A 19,877-nucleotide genomic window follows, 5' to 3' on the forward strand; every position below is an offset into this window, starting at 1 on the left:
TCCCAATAAGCAAAAATGTTCACAGTATGACGATATAGAGATTGGCAGCAGATTTACTCTGATATATTGCAACAGATCCGATATCATCTGTGTCCGCATTAAACTCTAGTTTTGCTGGCAAGTGGCAAAGTCTGTCGATATAATCTGACAGCAGATTGTCGGCAGAAACCGAATAGAATCATGTCGTAAACATTGAAATAGAATACATTACTTAAATGATTACAAAATGGTAAGTTTTGCTCAGTTTCTGCTCACAGTCAATCTGTCTATATATTCTGTTATATTTTTGTTGGCATTCTATCGACAAAATTTGTAACGGACGCTTTCAAAATCTGTTCTCGACAGATTTGAGGTACGATTTTATAAGTACTATTTTATTACAAATAAAGTTCCAGGTAAATCAGGAAAACTTGAAAGAAAACCAGACAGTTATGTGCATTTATTAACGTTGACCATAGCTAATTGATCGTTAGTTGGGGTTGTAGAGTAGAAAATCCTCTATTTTATTACGAACGATTGGGTCAATCTATCCAGAATAATGATCGACAAATTAATATAGATAAAAATAGATAAAAAATAGCATGAATTTTCAGGCATAATTCTTAGGTATAATAAGATCCAATTGGATCTGAAATCTCCAACGAATTGGAAAGAATGTTTATATTGAATATTACTACATGGAGCCATGGAGGGCATTCGCTGATTTATATCTGAGATGGAGATTGGATGTTTGATATATGTATATTTATATATAAATGTGTTTTATCATACGTATATAGGTACATATAATATATATATAATATAAATTTTATTATTTTGATTTTGTTTGTTTCTTAGAATGTTTAATCATATATTCTTTTCTTTATATTTTTCTTTAATTGAGAGCTATTCTATTAAATAGCCAAAATGGCCATGGAATGAAATAATAACAATTCATAAAAGTAATTGTCTATTATAGATGAACTGTTTCTTTAAAAAGAATAGAAATTGTAACTTTTGCTGGAATGTATAAGATTTATTATCTTAGTATGCCAGAGAAGCTTAAAGAAACTTAATCTTTGATTAACCACAATATCCTGCGAAATAATTTTATCAGCTCTCTTGGTTAATCTTTTGCAAACGGAGGAAGGAAGGAAGGAAGTTTTTCCTTTCCATACAAAGTTACACAAGTATACGACAAGTGTTAATTATGATATGTAAATAGTTAAATAAACTGTCCTCTATAATAATATGAAAAAAATCGTGTGGTGCTATTTAAAAAATTAAAAGTAATCTTGAATTTTTTATGAAAAAAAAAGTTGTTTAGTTTCCTTTAGTTTAGACCACAAGTTGTAGCTAGCATGAAACAGAAATGTTTTTCTTACATTTACTTTTTTTTATGTCACAAGTGTCTTAAAAATGGTAGAACATTACGATGGGCATGTTGTATAAATATATTAGAGACTTACTTATACACGACTTTTGTTTTTTAGATGTAATTATTATATCCTATTTTTTATAAAAATAAAACACTAAAATATTATGTATTTTATATGCTATGTATTTCACTTGTATGAAAACTTGTTTTCAACTTAAAATGATTCAGTTCTGATAAACAAAATTGTACAAATACTATGAATATTAAGTACAAATTGTGACGAGATCTTTACATATCTCTTATTGTTACACACACTCACACATGCGCGCGCGCGCGCACATTTATTTATAAAAAGAGCATATAATTTGATATTACGTATAATATTAATTTTATAAAGCACAGTTTATATATTTTATAAAAAATTAATAAAAGTATATTATGTCATGACTATGTCTTTGTGATAAAATAAAGAGGTAAAAAATAAGAAATTAATAACCGTGTATAAAACTTTAAGTAAGTTATGACGAGAACAAAACATATTAGTAATCAAATAAAAAATCCATAACGCATTTTTTCTTATCTTATATCGTATAGATATCTATCTATTTTGTTTAAGTATATATCTCGAAGCATATCGTTGTACGTGATGAGAGACATTATTGTAATATTACAAATGACGGTACTCTATAATATCACACTAATTAAGTATCTAGATTGCAAATCTTAGATGACAAATAAATGTGCGCAATATGTTCCGTATAAGCAAATAGATTAATAATAACGCATAGATTTATACTTGATCAAATATATAAATTATTTACTTGAAAATAATATCTCAAAGAATTATTAGTTTGATAAACTATTCGCTTCAAATTCTTGCATTTTCCATATAAAATGCGTCACGATACCCGAATGTTAATTCTTAAAGTTAGGAAATGGCACTTTCTTCATACTCGTTGGTAAAAAAAATCATCTCCATAAACGGGGAAGCATGTAAACAATTTTGTAAACTAAAAGCTGGTAAATTGTTACGAGAAGAATAAATAAAATAAAAATATTTGCGTATTATGCACGAATATACTATATCATTCTCCCGCACTGCGATATATATATATATAATAAAAAAATATTCTCTTTGCTTCTACTTATTGATGCATTCTCGATACGCTATTAATCGCCACGGTATGGTTGATTGAGAGATGTATCGCGAAATACTAAATTCGATATTATACCGCATATTATTATGACGTGGATGCAATTACAACTATAATAGAGTAAAAAGTCGTCAGATCACTGCGGTGTAAGTTAACGAATAAATTACTAAACTGCATTGAACTTTACTCTTAAAATAATTCGGTATTCATAGGAACGCGCCATCTCCAAGCGGACTAAGCTCTCTGGTCCGTCTCGCGGTTACCGATCATCACGTAACTGGGATTACTAAAGCTGTCCGGCATACTCTTTCTTAGATCATTCTTCTGTTTGGGCATGTTCACGTAATTGTCCTGCGTGCTGATAATAGACGGTGCGTAATCTTTCTTTCTCGAGTCCGTCGTGTCCGTTTGCGCGTCGTTCTCATCGGTGTCGTTTAGATCTATCAGGTGAAGATTCCGCGGTGCGTTGCAATAACCGGAATCTCGATCGATCGGTCTATCGACCGTTTGATTCTTCATCGCTTGCCTCTGCCGCGCGAACTCTGCTCTTCGTTCGTGGACATTGATCGGCTTCAGGTAGGGATCTTGCTCGTGCTTCAGCATTGGAGACTGCTCGACCGCGTCCTCGGAATCCGACACGGGCGATGGAAACTCAAAGTGCGAGTGCTCTTGATGCGGTCTAGGACTAAATATCCCGGACTCGTCTGTCGGACTCGTGCCGGGGCTCATGCATAAGTATGACGAATCCGCCGGTGCGCCTTTTGAGAACGGGGAGTTGACATAATCGTGATTCGGTGACGATAGAACCGCGTGATCCGGCGCGGACATCATCGTCAGATAATCGTTTTTTCCGCTCTCCAGATTCATCGTGTTCATGTCCATATACGGTGTGTTTAGGCTGATGTAATGCTGGAACAGCGATAAAAAATGCTTTTGTTATATGCTGTGTCTTCTTTTTGAAGCGAATATATTAATCTATACATATACAATTGTATACATGTAAGTATACATGTGTATTTATATTACATGTAGTAATATATAATTATATTAATATACTATAAGAGATATATGTATATCATTCTCAAAAATTTCACGTACAATTTCAGACGGTATATATTTTCTTCTTGAATTAAATTTCCAAGGACCCGACAATCAAAATCACTGATTATCGTTTATAATTTAAATATTTGATTACTTAATTCTTAAGTGTTGAAAATCACTTTTGCCGTTATTTATACTTGACTGTTGAAAAACTAATTTATATGTATATCGTGCTCCCCATTCTCTCTCGCTCGTGTCACAGCTTAATGTTATCGTTACAAGACGAAGATGAAAAAAAAAAACAACTTACCAATCTCACACTTTCTTCCAATAAATTTCCAATGCTCTCCACAAGATCCGTAAAGCTTGGACGTAGCGTCGGTTTGGCTTTCCAGCATTGTAACATTATGTCATATACTTGGCGAATAGCATAATCCGGCTGTTCCATTCTGTAGCCCTCGATCAATTTTTGATACTGTTTCTCTGCCTCCATGCCGGGATACGGCGTCTCAGCCAGCGTGAAAAATTCCCAAAGCACTATGCCAAAACTCCATATGTCGGATTGCGTCGAGAAAACTCGATCTCTGATCGATTCGATGGCCATCCATTTTATGGGCACCGGACCATCACCTTTTTTCTTGTAATTGCCATCTTTATACATAGTCTTTGCTAAGCCGAAATCGCAAATTTTCACTATGTTGTCCTCGGCAAGCAAGATATTTCTCGCTGCCAGATCACCGTGCAATACCTGTTGTATAGAAATATGTACATATACATATTATCATGAAAGATACATCTGATGCGCGCAAAATATCGTGAGATATTATTAAAAATACGAATATATTTGAACCCAGTTTAAAAGCAGGTTTGTTCATCAATCATATCGAGATTAAAATATCAAAGTTTGATATTTTATTAAGTTATGATTTCTTTTGCAATTTCTTTCGCATTTATCTGTGTCAATTAAGACTTGCCTTTCGTCGACTCAGATATTCCATTCCACGTGCTACTTGAAATGCCCAAGACAATAAATCTTGAGTGCAGATCGGTTTGAGATTTTGATCTTTATAGTCACCGGTGTAATTTGATCTCCATCCTGGTTGAGATGAATTACTACTGCTGACGCAACCCCCCCCGTCTGGCGAGAAATTAATCTCTGGAGAGTCCGAATTCGTTCCCGGACAATAATGCACCGCCACATCGGTATCTGAATTCGCACTAAGACTGCGAGAAAAGGACAATGCCGCATATTTTATCCTGTTGTATGGGCAGAAGAGAAAAGAAGAACCTTGTTAAACCGCAACCCTTTGCATGCGTATCAGTTTGTGCGTATATGTGCATGCTTTACTTTTATTGTTAGTACATTTTTATTTAGCAGCGTACACTTAATAAATACAGATATGATTAATCAAGAGTTCCTGAAATTTCTTTTGCTCTAGATTAAACGACTAATGGGAGATTTTTTGCGCGTTAGTATAGAAATTTATTTTGTTAAAAATACATTCAACTAAAAATAAAGAACATAAGAGCATTAACTCTTTAATTATAGTTGGATAGTTGGATTATAGTTGGATAGTTGGATGTAAGGACTGTAAGAAATTCTTTATGTAGGGGAGAATGGGGTAATCTCGAACGCCATTTTAGTCATTTCCGTCTCTCTCAGCCCCGCACATCTCCCGCGTTCTCTATGTATAGCCTTCCTGTAATGTTTAATATTGCCTCAAAGTTCAAAGCGAGAGAACGCGTACGCTATTCAAGGTATAAATTAAATTATTATTTCGATCAATTTGATGTAATTTTTGTCTGTTTACATAAATCATGTTAATCTCTTTTAGGCTTTTGAATTGTCTCTATAATGAATTATTTAGTTGGAATAGAAGATCTACTAAAGAATGCATCTACAAATAACTTTCAAATGTGACTGTTCAATAGTTGAAAAAATTTTTTCTAGTTTTACTAAAAATGCCCGTTTGGGGGCATTAAATAAAAATGTTTCCATGTTTATTTATTTTTACTTTCCCTCAGGTATTCGCAATTACACCATTTCCCCCTACATATATGTATTGCATTTTATAAAAGCGTAAGATTTTTAAGATGCAGCCAGTTTAGAAAATGCAGTCGGAAATATTTTCCAAATATTATAGTACAGTACTTGATAATAAAATAGAACAAGTGTGACAGTTAGCGATAATGGACTGTTGGAATATGACTGGTAGACAAACCTGTTATTACTGCTGACGCTAACAGTTCTCATTAGTATATCCATACCGATAGTAAGATCGAGTTTTCCAGTCTTGGGATCGATTTGATTAATAAAATCGTTTCTATGTCGTAAAAGATAATTATGCAAATTTCCAAAGCGGCAATATTCGACAATCACCAGCAGTTCGCCTGATGTAACAATTTTAATTACTAACGCTTAATGTAACTACTTAACTTTAACCGTTCCATCTTTGTTCAAATGTTCACGAGACATGTAGTTTTCTTTAAAGTGAGACACGTAATAGAGCATTTAATCGCCTAATCGTGTTATAATAGTCTTTAGTTTTTCAGCAATACATACGTTTGGAAATATTTTTAGTGCAAGCGCCAAGAAGATTGACGACGTTTAGATGCTTGCCAAGGTGCACCATAATTTTCAATTCACTCGCAAGTGCACGTACGTAAGTTGGATTAGTGGTTCGACGAACCATCTTCACGGCAACGGTAGTGACAGTTTCGTTTTCGCATATCCCTTGCGCTTCCGCTTTCATTACCACTCCAAACTCACCACTGCCCAATTGTTTTCCTAAAAAATAATTAGTCGAAATGAGACTAGCGTATATTAAATCGTGGATGCCAAATTGCTTGATAATTTTTTATGTTATATACAAAGCATAATCGCGCTTACCGAGTTTCAATCGTTCCCTTGGAAATTCCCACTTCTTATCGTAAGGGAGTAGTTCCGCTTGATCGTCAACCGTCAAATCTGGATTTAAACATTCTAAAGCACCTTCTTCAAAGTGCATAAGACCCGCTTCCATCAATTCTTTTCTCATTTTCTGTATGACGATTCACAATTTTAATTTAATCCAATTACATTCTTCATAAAATATTTTCTTACAACGTAATACTGAATTGTATTTTATATACGTAATACAAATTATAATAATTATGGAATATATGATTTACCTTTTCACGACGAACCTTAATCGTGAAAAAGATGGCTAAAATCACCAGGATGAGACCCATAATAGCTATTGAAGTAGCTAATATTATGTCAAGTTTGTGCCCTGCAAAAACTTTTCAGTTTTTAATCTGCTTAATATTATTTTATAAATATAATATTTGCTTATAAAACTTACATTTTGCATTTTTTACCGTTATCTGCTGGTAAGTCTCGTTTGTGCCCAATCGATTAATAGCCCGGCACGAATATTTTCCGCTATCATGTTGCTTCAAATAGTTTATATTAAGTTGTTGATAATTGTAATATTTATAATATTTAAAAGAATACTGATCATTTTCCTTCAGCAACACATTGTCCTGAAAGATGTTAAATAAAAAAAATATATATATATGCATCGCTTTCAATTTTATTAAACACAAAAATAATTATAAATGCACATGTCACCTTGTACCAGGTAACTATTGGTTTCGGCATTCCTTCTGCAAAACATTGCAATATCACCGTCTTGTGACCTTCGGCAATCACATCGATAGTTGTTATTTTAGTTTCATTCATATTAGTTTTGACAAAAAACGGTAGCACCGGATCTATATAATATTGAATAAAAGATTAAAGTTTGGGCATTTTATCACACGGTATAAACTTGATTAACAACTAATTTTTTCATTAAGAATAGTAGATACACTTTTATAATAAATAAACTTTGCGCGCACGAAAGGTATATGTACATATATATTTCCATATTTATGTATAATATAAATTTAAAACATTCAAAATTTATTAAATTTTAGATACAACTTTTTCGTAATAATCCTTTTCCCTAAAAAAATTACTTATGAATTAAAATACTGTTAAATTATTTAAATAAACTGATTATACCGTGAACATCTAATTTGTAATTTGCGTAGTCGGAAAGAGGCTCTAAGGCCTCGCGATTCATGATTTTTCCGGTACAGAAATAATCTTGGGCATCTGACTCTTGGACCGTATTAAGCTTCAACGTTGATCGATAGGTAAATGGGGTTTTATGCCGCGTAATCTGTAATCTTTCTGAAAATAACAAAAATTAGAATAAATATTTACATTAAATCATCCGTTTATTAATATTTCTAGTATTTCACCCACTATACTGCGTGACGCGGTAGAAATGACGATAAAGAAGAAAATTTTATATCAAAATGTTTCAGAGTGCAATAATTTAAAACTAAAATAAAATATTACGACTCGCGAAGGATAATGAAATATATAATTACAACAATTGTATTATGCGTAATAATGTATTTTCATTTTGTATTTTTTTTTAAAACAAGTTTTTTCATAATTTTGCCCCCCTCACCAAAAACGTAGGAATTATCTCCACTATTGTAAACTATATATAATTGTTTCTTTTTTATGTACTTTTATTCTCTGTTTAAAATAATTACCCGATTCCGCAAGTGGCCTTTCAGTTTGGTTTACCAGTGTGGTCCATGTAAATTCGTTTGTATAATTATAAATGGAAGCGGCACACGTCAATTCTACATCATCGCCTATCGTCACAGACTCGTTTGGCCTAATAATGCCAAAAGCGCCTACTCCATCTGAACAAAAAAAGATGAGAAGAATTATTATCGATTTCTGACGTGATGATTTAAAAGAATTTTTATTTAAATAATTGAAAATTTTTTCAAACAAGTATAACCTGAATTTTTATCTATTTTGCGTTTAATAAGATGAGGGTTATGCGGCCATGATGCAGATTTTGTGACAGAAATAGAAACAAATAAATTAACACTTTGCAATGGCATCGGAGAAATGAATTAAATGTATAAAATTGCAGAATAACGTGAATCAATTCTGTATAATTAGAATGAGCACATGTTTTTATTTTCAAGATTTAATTTAATTTTTTATTTGATACTTGATTGGAATATATCGAAAGATATGCAAGATGACCGCATGTAATTACACAAGTTTATAATATAACGAGACACGCAAAAGAGAGTATTCTTACCGGAAACAAGAATGTTGTCGGTCACGGAATCACAGGAGATTACAGAATCAACGACGTTACAGGCCTTACACGTTATTTTCCCCGATACATCGATAGGCATTTTTACCGTTGATTCGAATCTGTAACTAGAGCTGTAAGCTGCGGATTGCGTCGCGTCCTATAAAATTCATTTTCTCGTTACACAAAGTACGAGTACAAGTATAGAGAGACTTGTGTGTCTAATGGAATTTCAAGTTGACATGAAATTGCGTTTACCGTCAGATACACAGTTGTCGAATTGTCAAGCGATGGATAAATAGGACACCTCAGAAAACTCCATGTTATATTTGGAGGTGGATTAGATATTACTTCGCAATGAAATTCTGTACTTTCGTTAGGCGGATAGTAAGAGTCAATATGGGTCAATAAGGCAACCGGCTTAGCTGAAATCAACGGTAATGTTATACGACGATAGTTGTAAATAAATAGTTGTATACCCTATTATTGTTTTAGTGTATTTACCGCAGTTTTTTTAAATTTAATATTAGAAAATCATTTCGATACCTATAACATCCAATGTAAAATTCAATTTTTCCATCATAAAATCATTTTTTGCTTCAAGGGTGTAATTTCCCGAGTCCATTACGCTTAACGTGTTTATTTTCAAAGTAGCTGTTGCGCTTGTGTTGATGAAATACTTTGGGCCCTCTATAATTTCTTCGCCATTCGGCTTGAACCTGTATAGTATAGTAAATGAAATAGATGTATAACATTAAATATACATGTGTACATTTAACATTTATTACGGGGTAACGGATATAATACGAGAAAACATCGCAAATGATTAAATGTGATTTATTACTTTATTCGTATTATACACGCGAATGACATGTTACTATGTTAATTAAACTGTCCGACTTGGAAAAAAAAGGTTTTAATAAATGTTATAATAAACTTTACCATTGTAAATGGGGTTTCGGATAGCCATCGACATAGACAACCCATTGAACGTAGCTACCGCTTTCCGCTTGATAATATTTATCGGTGTTTTGAGGTGTAAGATTAATATATTTCATTTGAGGATCTGAAAATATATCGATTCGTTTTGCGTATAAAATATTATACCTACGCACAATTTGTACTGATATTACATTGCGCATTGTATGACTTTCTTTTAATACCATTATGTATACTTGGATTTTACAATACTCGTATACATTAATCAGTCGATTAAAATTTATTACATATATTCAATTGAGACATATATGCCATAAATATACACATTCTTTTGCACATTCTTTGATCGTATGTATCCAAGTTAATGGATAAACTAACCGTGTATCGTGATATTTTTTGTTATCTTCTTGGTGTCATGAATCGACCTAATGACGCACTCATATTCCCCCGCGTCTTCGTCCGTTACATTAAGTATCGTCAACTGACACGTAACTAAGACATAATTTCCGTTGAGCTGTTTTCTGAATTGCTGAGTGCTTATTCTACTGCTATTCTACAAATAAAACAAGGTCACGTGTATATGTGCATGCGAGCGATAAATATTGCAATCGAAAAGAAGGAATACAGGAAACTTGTATGTCGCGTTAAGCTGTGCGTTTTCAATTCTCAGGCAGGGAATCTTAGATGCTCAGAATTAGAACTTTGCGTTCTAATTCTCGAATCAAGACTAACAATAAATAATTAGAGACATCAATTTTTTTCTCGTATATCTTAGAGATAATAAAAATAATTAACATTATGTCCCGGAGTAATGATTAAAAAAGATTAAAAAAATCAGGATTTGAGGAAAGTAGACTTTTTCATCGTTATAATTGCATCGATTTTATCCATGTTTTACCAATTGAGGATTAAGACACGCTCTTAATTAAAGTTCTTGATCTAATTCCGTGTGTTATTTACTACAAGAAAATAGTGTATTTACCTGCTGCGGTGTGTGCCAATTGAATACGTATCTCATGGATATTTCCACTTCAACGGTACAATTTACATAGAGATCTTGTCCGCGTGTAACGTGTAGCAGGCTGTCGTCTTGAATTTTTGGTTCGGGTAAGGTTCGTTTTACTGCGCAAATAATTTAATCATTCTTATTAAATGGTATGATCTGCCTCGATATTGCCTCGATATTGTTTTAGCGTTGAAATTCGAACGATCACGACTGTGATGTGGCGCTATCGACGGTCATATAGGTATACCATGTATGTACATGTGAGACTGAATTAACGGTCTCGAGCGGGCGAGACCGCACTTACGGTGCACGGACAACACGTAATTGACCGCGTGCTCTTCGCCGTCCTTCTCTATCGAGCACTTGTACCAATTGCTATCTTTCACCAGCAGGTTCCTAATCGTAAAACCAATTCTCGGATCAAATGACGCCTCCTTCAATTCTTCTTCCTGCACGTGAAAACGTTGAGAGATTTTAGAAACGTTTTATAATGAATATCAAGTTGATAAAATCAACAGCTACTTTTAATTATATTTATGATTATATTAAACATTAGTTTATAATCTTGTTTATAATATTAGAAATAAAAAACTTGAATAGCAACTTGAATATGCTTTTTAACAGCCTTTTTAATTTGCTACGTTACCCATTCTTAAACCACGCGGTTCAAACATATATAATATTATTAAGGATTAAAACTCTTGTACTGAAAGCTAACGAAATGTGTAAATAAAAAAGTTCGGTATGTCGCTTACAATATTAGTGGTATGTCGTAATCGCGCATGTTCTATAAATCTAAGCATATATAGAGCGCATATTTATTCCTTAACATCAAACGTTTTCAAGCTTTTGAAATGGAAACTGAATGTGAGTCATTTAAAGTTGAATATAATTTTATTTAGTTTTACTTGGAAATTGCAAATTACCCGCTACTAGTTTGCTGTCAATACTCACGTTATTGTCAGACAAGATGGGTACTAGATCTGGCGATGTAGGTCTGCATGGTATTACAATGCTGCCGCCAGCAACTGCACTCAGATGAGCGTAAGTATCCGCTTCGACGAATAAATTCGTATTGGCTGTAACAAATGAATGCATTGCGAAAATGCAAATACGACATTCTGCAGCAAACTGCAGATACAAATGTTTTTCCTTATTGATTTGCATATTAATGAGAAACGCGCGATTTGATCTTACATTTCACATAAACGTACAACCAGCTTATCTCGGGATCGTCGTAGGAATTTGTAATGATTTCAACATTGTGATCGGCGCAACCGTACCGGCCTGTATCACCGAAAACGGTGTTTGGCCTTTGGAAAACATAATGGTAAAGGCCATTATCTTCAGTCTCGCTTGTTTTTGGATTTGAAGTATTAACCTGTCGGAATATAATAACAAGTTTGATATACATGCCAAAACTTTAATTTTTACATAGGAATTTAAAATAGGAATATTATAATTTCTAATACAACTTTTTATTCTTATAGATAAACAAGTGCTTATTTAACAATTCTAATATTTCTTTTCAAAAAATGCATTTCACAGTTTTACTTGTAAAAGGAGGAATATCCATATCTTTCTTACTAAACTATTTAGAAAATAATTATACAATAAAGATGTATACATATATATATAATATGTATATGTATATATAGCTACAGAAGCAAAATATTTATAAACAATTTACAATTACCTGAATTAAAATTATCTAATTTTGCTAGGAATAACTTATACAATTTTTATGTGAGAATAAAAGACATTCGAATATCTGAAATGTATAACGTAAAATATATTCTAATCAAGCAATAAATAAGCAATGTCAAAACTTAGCCTATAATAAAATTTATAGTGCATACCGATTCTCCAAAAGCGTCGGGATAAACAAATTTAATTGGTGCGAAGCTAATGCATGTAATCTCTAAAGGTTCTCCTTCGTTTATTACAATTTCCTCTTGGTTCGGGTAGATACTTGGTTTGTTACTTGCTGATACTAAAAAAAAAACAAAAAAAAAACAAAATTATCAATTAATTCGTGCATATTCAAGCACGATCTGTGCCTTTCAGTGGACTGTCAAAATTTGTTAGATATAATTAGTAATTTTTCTTACAATCCTAATAGAGAAATATTCTTTATTCCAAAATTTTATTGTCGAATCTTGTGCTATCGCCCATTAATAAGAGTTATTTTTACATTTATATAATAATGCGAAACGCATTTCTATCAAAATATGATAGAAATTATTGCCACGCAAAAGACGGGAATATGGTTAACAGTTTCGAAAGAAACGTCATCACGTTAGCCGCAATGTCCTGCGGATGATTGGCTTAGATAAAGCCAGATAGGCTCTCCTCGTTACTCTCTTCTGTATGAAAGGACGCACGTGCCGTCAGTCTGTTTCTGCGCAAATGCGACCGTGGCTCTAGAAAGGAAGTCCTTTTTTCCTCTCTTGATAATGTACCCGTATTATCAGCCAGTGCGTTTGTTGTAGAAGCCATAAGAAACATAATAATGCGAGCGAATACACGGAGGCAAATACATAGTTCCTAACTAATTCGCATATAGTAAAGAGAGTTGCATATGACGTGAGCACGTGAGTTTATGACGTCAAGTATATATGCTAATCTTTGCACAGTCATGTACGTAAATATGATACGAATCTTGTAAATAGCATGGAAAAGACTACCACATCACTGAAAATATTTTCGTATTATCAGAACACAAAATCGTATTTAAAGATGATAATATGTTGCGAAACATAACGAAACAAAATAAAAATTGTGACAAAAAGAATTATTGATCAATTTTGAAAGAATTTGATGTTCGAATTTAATTTTTTAACCAAAAATTAAAAATATTTGCTAATTAAATTATAAAATTTTTTTTACATTGAATGTAACCTTAAAATATAATATTTTCAGAAAAAATGCACAGATATTTTTTCTAATTTACTTTGGGTATCTTATATAATATATTTCATTTATATTTAGATATGTACCTATACTACATTTCACTAATTAAAAATAATCACTTGAATGTGATTATCATCAAAATTAGTTTTTTTTATAATTAAAGCATTATAAATGTGAAAGTATTGTTTAGATTAGATGAATCTTACTTATTTATGAATGTATTTTAAGAAGTAATGTAAAATGAAGTGGCCATTCATTAAGCAAGAGACTGAGAAAAATATTCTCATTGTCAGTTAGCTATTGTATATTTAGTGTTATCTTTCAACTATAGTAAACTACAGCGAAACTGTGATTTTTTTATATCTTTGTGTAATGTGTTATATAGAAAAATATGGTAATAATAATTTCTGTAAAACTTTTGCAATGTGTGTGTGGTATTTTATAAAAATCTGAAATTAAATAATAAAAATATTAAAATTATTATATTTTTATTATTTAAAATATGACTCTTTCAAAAGTAGTTAAAAATGCTACCAAAAAAATTCAAGAAGATATCAAGTTTTATTACAAGAGAACGAAATAAAAAGCGATCGCGACATGATCAGAACATGTATCGCACAAATGAAATGGCTAATGCAACCAAGCGTTACTCTCGTTTCAAATGTAGTTAATATATCATCGATGTTTCTTTTGTATATGTTGTACGTATCTCAGGGATGACTTTACTCTCGCCATCATTTCTTGTGAGCTTTACGGAGCATTTTAGGTGCTACATTACGAGTAGACCTTGGTTGCATTAATTGATCATATTACTAGACCTAATAAAAATTATTGTCATTTATTAGAACGCCGCATGAACCAAGTTACCTAACCAAGTTCAATAAAATTTCATCAATGATATACCGCTGAGAAATAATCGACTGTGAGAAATATGTGAAAGTAAATACATTATGAAATATCATATGAAATATCTTTATTTGATCGAAAATATCAGTTGCGTTATCTCAATTTGCTGATATAATTCGGCAACGATTAATTATTGCGATAATTGAATCAAAAAAGGCTGATTGAAAATATAATTTTACTAATCGAATTATATATAATTTATTTTATGCTTTTTTCTATCTCTTATAGAATATACGATACTTTGAAAGATTCAAAATGAAACGTACCGTCCGCGGAGAAAGCCGTGTGCTCATTTCAATAAAAATCTTAATACAGATTTAATACTTTGGTTTTAGCCAAACAATTCGGCTCCCTTTTTAATTCATTGAGCATACAACACAATAAAACAAATAAATAGGATTTTTTTCAATTTTCACCGTGACTAATATTTGTTCTCTCGTTATTTTGTTGTGTTTTATCTGTTTTTATCTGAATTATTTTTATCTGAAAAAAGAAATATAATATATTTCTGGAAATGATCACCGATGCTGGGTATCAAGTCTCATAGAGAATTTTGCCTATAGAAGAGAACAAAGACAGGCTCTATATCGAAGTAAATTCGTCGTTTACTGAAAGAAGTCGAAAAATGGAAGAAAGCTTCTAACTTAACTAGAAAAAGATGTGATATTTGTTACAAAAATTTAATATAATATGGTCAGCATGGTATGTCAGACAAAATGTTAAAAAATGAACATAATATGTGAAAAGTACAATATCTCAATCTGTCTTTCTCTTGTTTTTCAAAAACAATACAAAATTAAATAAATATATTTAGTTTTTATTTATCTATATAATTACGATGTTTTATTATTCTTTTACATTTCGTTTTTGGATAAATTTATCCATTATAATGCTGTACCGCCGGATGCAACCACTAATACTAATATTATATGCTTATTGGACCAACTGAATGAATGGTAAGTAAAATAAGTACAAATCACGCGCGTGCCGAAGCTATCCAAAAGCAATGAAAATATCCACGGATGGATACTTTGCGTTAGAGTTTCTATAATAGAAGTTAGTGGGAGTGAGACAAAGCTATAACGGTGTCCTAACTCTTATTATAGGAACTCTACTTTGTGTCCGTGATGACAGGTCAGAAAAACCATGATCATTTGGCGTTCCATGTGTTAAGAAGAAGTTAGATATTAAAGAATAAGTTAAAAAATTGCAAAGAAAAAACCTGTACTAAATATACTAATATGATTTATAACATTAAATATTATTACATATAAACCTTTTTATTTATTTATTTATTGCCTTGCATGACTTAATTAATATATGAGCAAAAACACGTCAAGCGGGACAAAATAAATACAAAATTTTGGGTCATGACTCCGATTTTGTCACTGAATTTTCTACACGTTTTATGCAACCAAAAAACAAACGTCAATTTTTTTTAGATTTTTAAAACCAGTATTTTCAAAGTTATTAAAGATCGAAAATTGCACCAAATCGCTGAAAATTGGACAAACACTCTCATTAAAATATCAATATCTCTGGTTTTATGCTACTTACAGACTTCGGCATGGGCTCATTTTGAAGCTCTCGAACGTCGCTTCAATTTCGCGTAATTTAATTTTAACAAGAAAAATTTTGGTTAATTGTTATAAACAGTTAAATTTTCAAAGGTGATTTTTCATAACTTACCACCACTGTAAAATGTTGAAAAAAATACGAGTTTGTTCGTTAGTTAATTCTCTACAAAACTGGTAAGTTTCAGAATGGAGAACAAATGGACACTATTCGAAAAAAAAAAACAAGTAACCACGCTGCTGTCCTGGCGCGCTCATAAAACTTGCGTGCGGGAAAGGAATTGTGTTCGGGATTGAACAGGGTAATTCAACAACACTTCGACAAGTATTTGAGAAAACCAAATAAGTATTTTATTTAGAAACTACAGCAACCTGCTCTTGCGTTCCTGCCGAGAATCGGTTTTACAATCAGTTCACTTTTTGATCTTGGTAAAAAAGAATGCAACGTGAGTGTCACACGCACGGGCTTGGCCTGATCAAAACGAGCTTGCAGTTTGATAGTTTCAGCTCGATATTGCTCGTTGGTGAAAAATTCCACGTCGATGTTGATGTTTCTAAATAAAATACTTATTTGGTTTTCTCAAATACTTGTCGAGGTGTTGTTGAATTACCCTGTTTAATCCCGAACACAATTCCTTTCCTGCACGCAAGTTTTATAAGCGCGCCAGGACAGCAGCGTGGTTACTTGTTTTTTTTTTTTTCGAATAGTGTCTATTCGTTCTCCATTCTGAAACTTACCAGTTTTGTAGAGAATTAACTAACAAACAAACTCATATTTTTTTCAACATGTTACAGTGGTGGTAAGTTATGAAAAATCACCTTTAAAAATTTAATTGTTATAACAATTAACCAAAATTTTTCTTGTTAAAATTCAATTACACGAAATTGAAGCGACGTTCGAGAGCTTCAAAATGAGCTCATCGAAGTCTGTAAGTAGCATAAAACCGGAGATATTGATATTTTAATGAGTGTTTGTCCAATTTTCAGCGATTTGGTGCTATTTTTGATCTTCAATAACTTTGAAAATACCGTTTTTAAAAATCTAAAAAAAATACAGCGCTTTTATTTGGAAGTATAGAACGTATTAAAAAATTATTATCCAGTATTTCAAACATCATCTTTCGAAGGTGTCCCGCTTGACGTGTTTTCGCTCATATATGTTTAATTAATTAACAATTATGCCATAAATTCTCTGTTCTTGAGACTAACGAATTTATTTCATAATTAAAATAGAAGGCAGCATGTTATTAGTCAATTCGTTTTATTGAATTGACCAATAACAAAATAAAAATAATTATAATCATTAAAAATATTCACTTGTTGCCTTCAGTTATAGAATAAATTCATTTTTCTTACGGGACTGAATTTATGGCACGATAATGTAGGTATATTGGACAACTATAATAAAATTGCAAAGTGTACTGCCTAATATCCTTAAAAATTTCTAGATAGTTAAGCTAATAAGGAACCATTGTTACACGGTTTATAATATTCATTGACACGTTTCTATATCACAAGCCCTGATCTTGTTGAAAGCTTATCATTTTTCTACCAACATATGTACCTAATACCTAGTCTCCTTCCTCTGACAAGTGTTTTATCAGTATAATATAGGTGAGAGAGATTCACTGTGTTCTTCGAGTCAAAACATGAGTCATGTGGCATTCATTCTACGTATGCCTCTCGATATTGTACCTACTCTATCGATCCCTCTATTGATTCGGATCGGCTCACACGATTATCTATAAAAGCGGTTCCATTAAATGTTTTAATCATGTTCAAGCGTAGCAACAAGCGCTGAGAAAGTACTGCAAAATATTTTCATCAAGTTGCGAAATATATCTTGATTATTATATAAACAAAAAAAAAAAAAAAAATAAATATATATATATATATATATATATATATATATATAGAGAGAGAGAGAGAGAGAGGGAGATGAAGCTAAATGAAAACTGACAAAGTGAATTTTGACAATTTTGATGTCCTTGCTGTAAGGCTATAAGTAGTTACAAGATGATAACTATGGAATTTTGTGTTTAAGTGCCTTCTAATTGCATATTAAATTTTCTTCCTTATCTGAAATCGTAATTAAAAGAAGGACAAAATAATTAGTAGAATTTTACATTTGGTACCTTTGCGGAAGTTATTATTTCTCAGAATAAAGAAAATATAGAACTTATTTCATTCAATATATTCTCCAATCACGGGCAGCATGACGTGTACCGAGAGCTGTCGCCGAGCATTCGTTAATCGAGGTTCGACGTTCTTTGGACAATTTAAGAAATGACGCTGCTGGGACGATGTTTTAATCAACCGATCGGTATTCGCTGAATATGCTTCTACGTCGTATACGTCGAGCAAAATCCGACCGCGACACCGATAAATGTGACTCAATGGTGGGCCACGTGACTATACGTTACGCTTCAGTGAAGGATCTCCTTGCACACAGTTGATGAGCGTCAGGTCAGGTGTGTGTCGCATTAATTACCTTGACAGAGCGCTAAGATGAGCACCGGTATGCGAAGTCGTGCGCGGTGCGGCAACATTTTCATTTTCTCGCACACTTTACGTTACCGGCTTCTCACATTTTTGCACATCGATGCAGCAATTGAATTTTGTACACTGATGCAACACGAACAGATTGGACGCGTATGGTATGCGTCTCGAAGAACAGGTTCCGGAGTCTCTCTTCGCGCGCCGGGCCCAGTTACTCCCTACTTCGGAGACTTTCATACTCATACTAATGCTCGCCGCAGGCGCGAGGCGCGACTCAACACTCGACCGCACTCAACGAATAGGCCCCACCCGGCTAAGTTCCCGTTCGAGTTTATCGGAGATCGGGGGACGGAGACGACGTCATCTCTCGACATCATTCGACTTCTGCTGCTCGCTATCAGAGGCACCTCGAACTGTGATGATTCCTAATCGCACCGGCCGGCAATCGTTTCGTCTTTATCATAAACTACACTGCAGATATTGCTACGATTCTGAAAAGAACTCACACGTATCGTATACTGGGGAAACTTATAGATACGATTACGTGATAATATGAATTGTTTTCGAAACTCTGTTAAGAGCGAACTGTCATGTTTGAATAAAGTCAGAAATAAAATTCCGTTCTATGATATGTCTCACAAATATTAATAATACATATAGATATTAATTATATGTTACATTTACCGAAGTAAACGAAGTAACGAAAAGATCAATGAACATGTAATTAATATATAATAAATATATAATTAGATATTAGTTTCAAATTAATATCTTATATATATTTATATTATACATATATATTTTTTTAAGTGTTAAACCTTATTTGCATTATTTCCATTTCTTAACTTATACAACTCATATCAAGTATTCAAAATCGCATTTACTTGGAAATATCGAAATAAATAAATAAGTAAATAATATTTTTATATGGCAGACATCTCATTTGCCGAAGATACAAAGTATTCATGAAACTTTTTTTACGCAGTTATTGTATAATTAAAGCTCCTGCTGGCTCGAATGCCAAGTCCGCGTCGACAGTACATACACATACAGCGTCACTCTTGGCAAAATTGTAAACTATAAAAGGCGTGAGAAATGATGTTAAAAAGCTATAAATTATTCTTGCAATGTACAGCGTCATCTTTCGTTTTACAATTAGTGTAATGTTTTTATATTTAAAATAATTGCCGTAGTGTTAAAATATTTATTTCAATTTGGCAGCTGTCAAACGGCTTGTTTTCATCCTTAATTAGGCACAATTCAATTCGACATATATGGGTTATTTATTGATTACCCAAACAAAAGGGGAGTTTTTCGGTATATTTTACA

At 32.6% G+C, this 19,877-nt stretch overlaps 1 protein-coding gene across 2 annotated transcripts; it reads right to left on the reverse strand.

The window, feature by feature from the left end:
* Positions 1–1,517: 1,517 nt before the first annotated feature.
* Pvr (PDGF- and VEGF-receptor related) lies at positions 1,518–18,846 on the reverse strand. Of its 2 annotated transcripts, none has more exons than XM_071713935.1 (22): positions 18,541–18,846; positions 12,516–12,649; positions 11,854–12,037; positions 11,611–11,735; positions 10,961–11,105; positions 10,633–10,772; positions 10,029–10,203; positions 9,654–9,777; positions 9,258–9,430; positions 8,970–9,136; positions 8,715–8,871; positions 8,146–8,301; positions 7,601–7,771; positions 7,166–7,308; positions 6,897–7,077; positions 6,724–6,824; positions 6,443–6,593; positions 6,116–6,340; positions 5,775–5,943; positions 4,527–4,776; positions 3,863–4,300; positions 1,518–3,420 (listed from the first exon to the last, which is right to left on the reverse strand). In XM_071713935.1, exons 1-22 carry the CDS (start codon positions 18,602–18,604, stop codon positions 2,746–2,748), a joined length of 4,248 nt encoding a protein of 1,415 aa, XP_071570036.1. In that variant the 5' UTR covers positions 18,605–18,846; the 3' UTR covers positions 1,518–2,745. The 2 variants fall into 2 exon arrangements, with proteins under 2 accessions (XP_071570036.1, XP_071570035.1); XM_071713934.1 differs by having other exon boundaries at positions 4,527–4,809.
* Between the last annotated feature and the right edge of the window lie 1,031 nt (positions 18,847–19,877).

The sequence above is a fragment of the Temnothorax nylanderi genome, unplaced genomic scaffold (assembly GCF_030848795.1).
Source record: "Temnothorax nylanderi isolate EJ_2023f unplaced genomic scaffold, tnyl_v1.0 TNYL_tig0132_pilon, whole genome shotgun sequence".
Lineage (NCBI taxonomy): Eukaryota > Metazoa > Arthropoda > Insecta > Hymenoptera > Formicidae > Temnothorax > Temnothorax nylanderi.